General features: G+C 38.9%; 1 protein-coding gene across 1 annotated transcript in view; it reads left to right on the forward strand.

Annotated features, from left to right (window-relative positions):
• LOC109921378 (DIS3-like exonuclease 2) overlaps positions 1-9,039 on the forward strand; it is a 229,517-nt gene that overhangs the window by 20,980 nt on the left and 199,498 nt on the right. Inside the window, exon 3 of the mRNA XM_048604586.1 lies at positions 6,707-6,850. Within this exon, the coding sequence (XP_048460543.1) occupies positions 6,707-6,850 (144 nt within the window). The remainder of the gene's footprint in view (positions 1-6,706; positions 6,851-9,039) is intronic.

The following is a 9,039-nucleotide window of genomic DNA, read 5'->3' on the forward strand; positions in this document are numbered from 1 at the left end:
TTATCTGAGGAAGGATGTGCTGGCAACTGTGAGTGCAGCAAAGGTTTACCAGACTGACTCCTGAGTTGGCAGGACTGACATATGAAGAGAGCCTAGTTTGGTTATGACTATATTCACGGAGTTTAGAAGAATAGAGGAGAATCTTATAGAAACCAATAAAATTCTAACAGGACTAGACAGGGTAAATGCAGGAAGGATGCTCCTGATGACCAGGGAGTCCAGAACCAGGGGTCACAGTTAAAGGATAAGGGGGAGGCCATTTAGAACTGAGATGAGAATAAATTGTTTCACCCAATGCATAATGAGCCTGTGGAATTCTCTGCTGCAGAAAGCGGATGAAGCCAAAATATTGAATGTTTTCAAGAAAGTGTTAGATATCGCTCTTGGTATTAAAAGAATCAGAAAGTATAGGGAAAAAGTGAGAACAGGGTATCGAGTTTGATGATCAACCTTGATCATGTTGATTGTCAGAGCAGACTCACGGGGTTGAAATGCCTATTCCTCCTATTTTTATGTTTCTATGTTTCATTAGCAAGTTCAGATTCATTATGTTGTCTTTTTATTTAAGTTATGATTATAGACTGTAATAGCTTCTGTGTAATTGCTTAGTTCTAAGGGCATGTCTCAAATTATTCTTCATTAATTTTTCAACTCTGCAATAGTGTAGAGTTGGTTTCCTAATTTGATAGTTACCAAAGATGAGGGATTTATCAAACCACTAAGTTGAAAATTGTAATTTCATACAATTCTGCTGCTGTCGATAGCCCCCAGAAACTACTTTAACTTGTCTCATTTAGTACTATGGCAATGTCACATTATAAAGTGGTGACATTATTTTCATAAGTAGGTGGGTAAGTTGACTCACAGTGCTGTTAAGAGGAGAGTTCCAGGATTTTGACCCAGTGCTAGTGACTGACAGGATGAGAAGCCTCCACGAGCATTCTCATCATGATCCACAGTGGAGCTTAACATAAAGGTAAGATTGTATTTGCAGATACATTCAGCTAAAAGTGCAGTTCATATAATCCAACTCTGCCTTCTCCTGAGGACCACAATATCACAAATGCCAGTGTCCTGGTGTGTGATTTACTCCAGATGATGTTAAGAAACATCTAAATGCCCAGACCTCAGTTGTAGACCTTGGAAACATCCCAAAGGAAGTGCAACATACCTGTGCATCACTGGTTTAGTATAGCTTTGACACTGGCATCTACATAACAATACAGATAATTATCCATTTGATGCCGTAACTGGAAGTCTAACTCGCCCACTAGCACCCAATCAGCTTATTCCCAAGCATCCGTAAACTAATGGAAAGTATTTTCAATAATACTGTGAAGTTCATGGGCATCATGGTGGCTCAGTGGTTAGCACTGCTGCCTCACAGCGCCGGGGACCTGGGTTCGATTCCAGCCTCTGGCGACTGTGTGGAGATGCACATTCTTCCCGTGTCTGCATGGGTTTCCTCCGGGTGCCCTGATTTCCTCCCACAGTATCTTTGCATTTCAGGGAAAAGACTCTCACCCTGAGTGCTGGAGGCCAGTCAGCAAGTCAGTCAAAAGGAACCAGTACAAAACAGACTTCATCAGTCAAGTGCTGGATACCAGCCACCAGACCAGTCAAAAGGAAATGGGACAAAATAATTTTGAATTAACCTGGAAACATAAGAATCTCAATCGACTGCTCAACTAGGCTATACTATCTATACTCCTTGACCAACCCAGAGACTAATACGTTTATCTCTTAACATGTATCATTTCTTTTCAGTCATTTCTTATTTCAAATCTGTGATTTTTAAAAAATTCGTTCATTCATACAATGTGTGTGTCACAGGGTGGAAGCATTTATTTCTCATCACTGGTTCCGATGATGGTGAGCTGTCTTTTTAAACTGCTGCAGTTCATTTGTTGTAGGTAAACACCCAATGCTATTATGGGGAGACTTCCAGGAGTTTAACCCAGTGATACTGAAGCAGCGACAATATGTTTCCAAGTTAGCATGGTTGAATGGCTTGTTGGGGAACTTGCAGATGGTGGTGCTGCCATATATCTACTGCCTTTGTCCTTCTAGATTTTAGTAGACCTGGGTTTAGAATGTATTGTCTAAGCTGACTTGGGTTATTTATTTTTGTATGTAATAACCAATAACCTCACTTTTTTTTTAAGCTCAAAGCTTGGTTAAATTGGCTTGTTTTAAAACTAATTCATTTGATATGAGAGAAGGGTATCTATCAGAGAGGAGATCCTTTTTAATTAACCTTGTTGTGATCAAATGACAGAGCAAGCTAATAAATAAGAGAAGCCATTTCATCCCTTCTCAGCTGGGACTATATTGGAGAATCTTGCCCAGGACTGTTTGTGACACAGTATGATACCCAGACTTGGAAGTTGCAAGTAAAGCTGTCACCACATGAAGATCAGATGAAAACCATTCTGAAAAAAGAGCACCCAGTAATCTCCCCTTGAGTTTGAATGGTACAATGATTTCTGATTGTTCTACCTTCTACCATGAATATTCTGAGGAGTCATTCCTGACCAGAATTCAATATGCCATATCAATACTGTGGTACAATAATAGAGGTTGGGTACTTTGCAACAAATGTCTCAGAGCTTGAACCTCAGAATTCCTTCTATCATTTAGAAAGCTCACCAGGGATGTCATGGAATATTTGCTGCTTGCATGCTTGAAGAAGTGGCAATAACAATCGAGAAGCTTATATCCTTTCTAGACATGGTACATCTGCTATTAGACTCGGTACCTACCCATCCTCCAAGGTTGCAACATTATTTTAGTATGGTTGAACTATAAAGTACATGAGAGTAAAAGGTTTCTTCAATAATACTTTCCTTCCCTGCAGCCTTTACCACCAAGAATACCAGAAGCAGTAATGTGTGGGACCACAGTTGCCTCTAAGCTCCATTCAAAGTTGCATTTTGGAATACTGTGTGTAATTCTGGTCTCCCTGATAGATTTACAATGATGTTTCCACAGTTGGAAGGTTTGAGCTGTAGGGAGAGGATGAATAGGCTGGGGCTATTTTCTCTGGAACGTTGGAGGCTGAGAGGTGACTTTATAGAAGTTTATAAAATCATGAGGGGCATGGATGGGGTGAATAGTCAAGGTCTTTTCCCCAGGGTAGGGGAGTTCAAAACTAGAAGGCATAGGTTTAAGTTGAAAGGGAGAAGATTTAAAAGGGACCTAAGGGGCAATTTTTTCATGCAGAGAGTGGTGCATGTATGGAGTGAACTGCCAGAGGAAGTGGTGGAGGTGGCTACAATTACAACATTTAAAAGGCATCTGGATGGGTATATGAATAAGAAGGGTTCAGAAGGATATGGGCCAAATGCTGTCAAATAGGACTAGATTAATTTAGGATATCTGGTAGGCATGGATGAGTTGGACCGAAGGATCTATTTCCATGCAGTACATCTCTATGACTCTATGTCATTGTACCTTGGACATGCATCATTTTTACTACGTTATCACTGTGTTATCATCTTGCAAATCCAAATTTAGCATCATTAGTGGGAGCATAGTTGTTCAAGAACTTTCAGTACTTGGAGAATGCCCACCATTAGCTTTAGGGCATCTAGAGATTGTCACATTGATTGTCAATGTTGAAACCACACATATCTCCATATAAAATAAGTACTTTCTTTCCATTATGAATTTGAAGTGCACACACATCAGAGAAACCTGCTACTCATTGTTTTCTTTACATTTTCATCTGCAGTTTTCAGTTTCCATTTCTTGCAGAAATTCGAATTTCTAACATCCAAAATAAAATTTAAGTAGAAGTTTAGAAAATCAAAAATGACATATCGCATTGATATTGTAAAATGGATCTATTCAGTTGTTTTGTGATAAAATATATTATTTGGGAATTCGGATTTTCAAAATAAGAGTTGATAAATTTTGGTTTCAGTTCTGTTTTAAGAAGTCAACGGTGTTTGGAACTGTGAAGTAAATATGTCATTTCCAAGAAAGCATGTAACTTCAGTCAGTGCCTAGTATGTTTTCTGTGATGTGTTTGATGAAGTGTTTACAAATTTGAACATTTATGATATAGAGAGAAAATGGGCCAGGACCTCCTAGTTTCTTTGAGTTCAGATTAGAATCAGGTGTCAGTTCAGGAGAATCCAGTTTCAGTGCAGGAGAACATTTCATTCTAGCTGAAGGATAGTCTTTAGGTCGGTAGAATCTCCAGGTTGTAAGTTTGTGAAGTTTCCAGTTGTTGGAACTGAAAAGAGTTTTGGCCATTGGAGTGGGAACGAATTATCTTGGAAAGAGTCAGTTAAGAAAAAAATAGAGTTAAATGGGATTGATATTTCATTGGGATTGACTATATGGAAAGATTATTGCCAGGGAAAAGATTTAATTGTTACTTTTTGGCGATAGAATCGTTCTAATCTGTAGAGGGAAAGAGAGTGTTATTCTTTCTTTTGTGTAATAACTTGTGTTGTTTTTGTTAAAGAATATTGGCAGCCTCTTGTGAAAGTTAAGTTACTAACCATGGTTAGCAATTGCAAAAATTAAGCACGTAATTTATTAATCCAGGTTTCACTCGGGGATTGGATTTATCCACTGTTACCATCTAAGATCACAGGGATGTTTGTAATCCCACCTCCCTGTTAGAGCTGGGAAAAGGGCAATTAAATTCAGCCATGTTACTTATTGGCTTGAAAGCCACCAGAAACTACTTTCTAAATTTTAATCTGCTTTAATGAGCAGATGGAAGGAACATCTGTTCAAAGTTGGTGAGATCCTTTTTAATGTACGTATTCTGCTCCTGATGTCAAAATCATGAACTAACTACAAATTTAACTGGTGCCTGGCATGGTAATCCATTCTAGCATCACTGCCAAGGGAAGACTGCTGAGAAATACAGCAAGAACCAGAAAGAATCAAGCAGATACATTTTATTTCACTTTTAGGATCAGGGAAAATGGAAGCTTAGTTTTGCCCTGACAAAAATTATTTAAGCTTGTTTAAGCAGGAATGAAATTTAACAATAACAAGGCAAACCTAGTAAAACAGAACCTGGATAAGTTCTGAATATGGTTTGCTGAGTGGCAAACTGTACATAATGTGGAAAAATGGAAAATTAATGACACCAGAGAAAAGGAAATAAACAGCGGAAATCTAAATTAATTGGCCTCTGGTACAGGATACAATTTGTGCAGGGAAACTGGAGCTTTTGGTGGATATCTGTCCAAACGAACAGTACACTGTGTGGCAGGAGTAATGAAATTTGACTGGACCTTGTGATAAGTAGCCAGAGCGAAGAACAGAATTCGGGAGGTGATTAATCTTAGTGCAACCCCATCTGGTACTTTACATTTATTGTTGCTACATGCAAAAAAGGTTAACAGCATTTTCCAGGGATAATTTGGATATTTGAGGGATTGCGAACAAAAAAATCAACGAAACTAATCAAATCTGAGTTATGAGGTGAAATCAAGAAACTTTTTTATTCTGGAAGTGAGAATAGTGAGGGGAGATATTGTTACCAGTTAAGGGAATAGGTAAATTGAATCAAAGTAGTTGTTTTGAGATGGCAACAAATTGGAGATTGCAGGCTTACATTCAGAAGAGAAAGGTGCATAGGTAGTTTACTTTTAAATAGTTTATTGTCTTGCATTAATGATTTGATAAGAGATAGTGAGGATAGATAAGATGAAACAATTCGTACTTTCTTCTTTATACCAGAGAAGAAAACGATTTGCATTTCCATTGTTTATTTTCTTCTCTTTGCTATTGTGAAGATTTAGGATGGGCTATATAAACTGCGAAGTTTTGTAGTTCTGTTCGTTCCAGTATTTTCAAGTCATAGAGTCACAGAGATATACAACATGGAAACAGACCCTTCGGGTCCAACTTGTCTCTGCCAACCAGATATCCTATATAAATCTAGTCCCATTTGCCAGCTTTTGGCCCATATCCCTCTAAACCCTTCCTATTCATATACCCATCCAGATGCCATTTAAATGTTATAATTGCATCAGCCTCCACCACTCCCTCTGGCAGCTCATTCCATACTTGCACCACCCGCTGCATGAAAAAGTTGCCCCTTAGGTCTCGTTTATACCCTTCCCCTTTCACCTCAAACCTATGCCCTCTAGGTTTGGACTCCCCCACACTGGGGAAAAGACCTTGGCATTTACCCTATCTATGGCCCTCCTGATTTTATAAACCTCTGTAAGGTCACTCCTTAGTCTCCGACGCTCCAGAGAAAATAGCCTCAGCCTATTCAGCCTCTCCCTATGGCTCAAACCCTCCAACCCTGGCAACATCCTTGTAAATCTTTTCTGAACTCTTTTGAGTTTCACAACATCCTTCCTATAGCAGAGAGACCAGAATCGCATGCAATACTCCAAAAGTGGCTGAACCAATGTCCTGCACAGCTGCAACATGCTGCTCCCCCCCCCCCCCTCCTCCCCCGCACCAACTCCTATACTCCATGCACTGACCAATAAAGGCAAGCATACCAAATGCCTTCTTCACTATCCTATCTACCTGTGACTCCACTTTCAAGGAACAATTTATCTGCACTCCAAGGTCTCTTTGTTCAACACCACTCCTTACCTTACCATTAAGTGTATAAGTTCTGTTCTGATTTGCCTTTCCATGTTGACGACAGGACCCACTTCGGGTGTAAGTAAAGAAAATACCATAGATGTTAAATATTTTGATTGTGTCTTTCCAGGTGAAGTTGTAGACAGGCGACCTGGTCCAAAATCTAAGCACAGTCACGAGTCAGTCAAAAGCAATCAACCCATTGACAGAAGAAAAAGATCTGAATCATTGGATGGAACTGATGAGATGAATTTTAAACCTGTGATCACTAATGGTATGTTTTATTTACAAAAGATTTCTCACTGGTATAGATATATATTAATGCTTCCTTCTTTATTTTTAACTTCATCCACAGTGTTGGATCCAATACACAGGCATTCCAACGAGCTCACCTCTGTATCGAGCAGCTGCCTCAATATCTGATCCAGCCCAACCCATGGACTGAAAATCCAACAGCAGTGTAGCCATTTTTAAGGTTGGGTTTGTGGAGACAGGAACTCTCCAGTCTTTCCACACTCAATCCAGGAATGAAAGTCTGGCCTATGGTGTCAGCTGTAATGAATCAGTCTGTGACTTTATCATTTGCAATTAGTCGTCCTAGATTAAGTTTTGAGACGCAAAGTGAGGCTTGATAGTAGTGAGTCAGTTAAAACAGTATCATTTTAGGGTTGACTGTTCCTCAAAATACTCTCTTCGTTTATCAGTCATTATTATTAAAATTCTGATTTGAAACAAATTGGAACACATTTTTTGAGTGGAACATTTTACAGATTCTATCAAATAGATTTGTTCTGTTTTCTACAGTGAATTATCCTTTGATAAATAAATAGACAGTACTAACTAAAAAGTCATTGGCCGATGTGAAGTTTGAGACCATGCTGCTGGACTTAACAGTCTCATTAACGATCAGCTGAGCTGCCTGAGAATTGCTTTCACAAAAGTTTTTGAACTTGCTTCAGAAGACTGTTACTAAAACCTGAAGTCTTCATTTCCAGTTTGGAAATATGTGATGTATTGCAAAGTTTATCCCACATGGGATTTGATGCTTTGCAGCTGTATATGCAACACTAAAGCTGCTACCACGAACCAGAAAGGCATTAGAATTGTGCATGTGTCAGCAGCTGCAGTGCCATGTACATTCATTCCTGACTCCTTTTCTCTTTGGTGGCTGGAGTTATAGTGCTAATTCCAGTTCAAGGTTCTGATGAAAGATTGTTGACTGAAATGCTAACTATATTTCCCTTCGCAGATTCTGCATGACCTGCTGATTATTTTAAGCACATTTTAATTTCACAGGTGCAGTTGTGATTCCACTGTGATTCTATAAGTAGATTAATAGTGACCTTAAAATCACAGCAGATGTGTACTGATGCATCTTTCTTCAGCACCGGTATGATAGGCATGTGATAGGCCCAATTGCTCACATTTGTGTTCAAGGACTCCCACCTCCATCAGCCTCTATAAACCTGCCCTGACCTTCGATCTAATTGTATAAAGCACTGTTCCAGCTTTGCAATATTTTGCTTGATTCTCATCCTTGATTTTCAATTTGACAGAGATCTTTTCCATGTTTACAGCATCCCCTTTGAAAACAATGGCATGTTTCTTTAGAATTTATGATAGTTTAGTCTCAGAATCTGATAAGTGATTTACTTCAGCAAAGTTGAGTTTGATTTTCTCCAACCACGTTCTTCTGAATAAAGATGGAAAGTTTATTTTTGTGATGTGTATGGATAAAGCTTCTAACTGATTGTATAAATGAACATTGATGTTGATACAAATCTTTACAAGCACCACTTTGCCTTGTACATTCTTAGTACGCAGCACAAAGTGACTCATTTGCTTCTGATACACACTTTGAGGTACCAGTGAAACCACTGCTGTAGTGTCCACCTTAGTTCTTATCGGCATCAGTTGATATCACCATCTATGATCAGTGTATTTAATAACAACTTCTTGTTGGACTGAGAATCTAGGCTTTTCTCATGTCCTTTTTGTACTATGTAAGTTTTCTATCTGTTCTTTGGTTTCTGTCCTTTTGCTGTATGTTTTTCATGTTTTTTCCTGAAACAAGCCTGTTCAAAATGCGCTTTTTTTTTAAGTTTCTGCATAGAACTTCTTTATACTAGTTATTTGCTGATGAATGACCTGGTTTTGCACACTGATGGTAATTTTGAGTTTACATTGATGTTTGTGTCTCGGTTGTCATTTTATGAATTCTTATGCTTGAGCTTAGCTGTTGAGCTTCCATAGCTACTAGTTCCTTCAAAACTGCTATTTCCAGTTCTTTCTTTAACTCTAGAATTCTTTCCATTAGTAACCTCTTCTGGACTGCTTCATGTCTTAAACCATGCGCTAGTCTGTCTCTGATAACAAGGTGTAGAGCTGGATGAACACAGCAGGCCAAGCAGCATCAGAGGAGCAGGAAAGCTGACGTTTCGGGCCTAGACCCTTCTTCAGAAA

This window comes from Rhincodon typus, chromosome 13 (genome assembly GCF_021869965.1).
Source record: "Rhincodon typus isolate 14 chromosome 13, sRhiTyp1.1, whole genome shotgun sequence".
NCBI lineage: Eukaryota > Metazoa > Chordata > Chondrichthyes > Orectolobiformes > Rhincodontidae > Rhincodon > Rhincodon typus.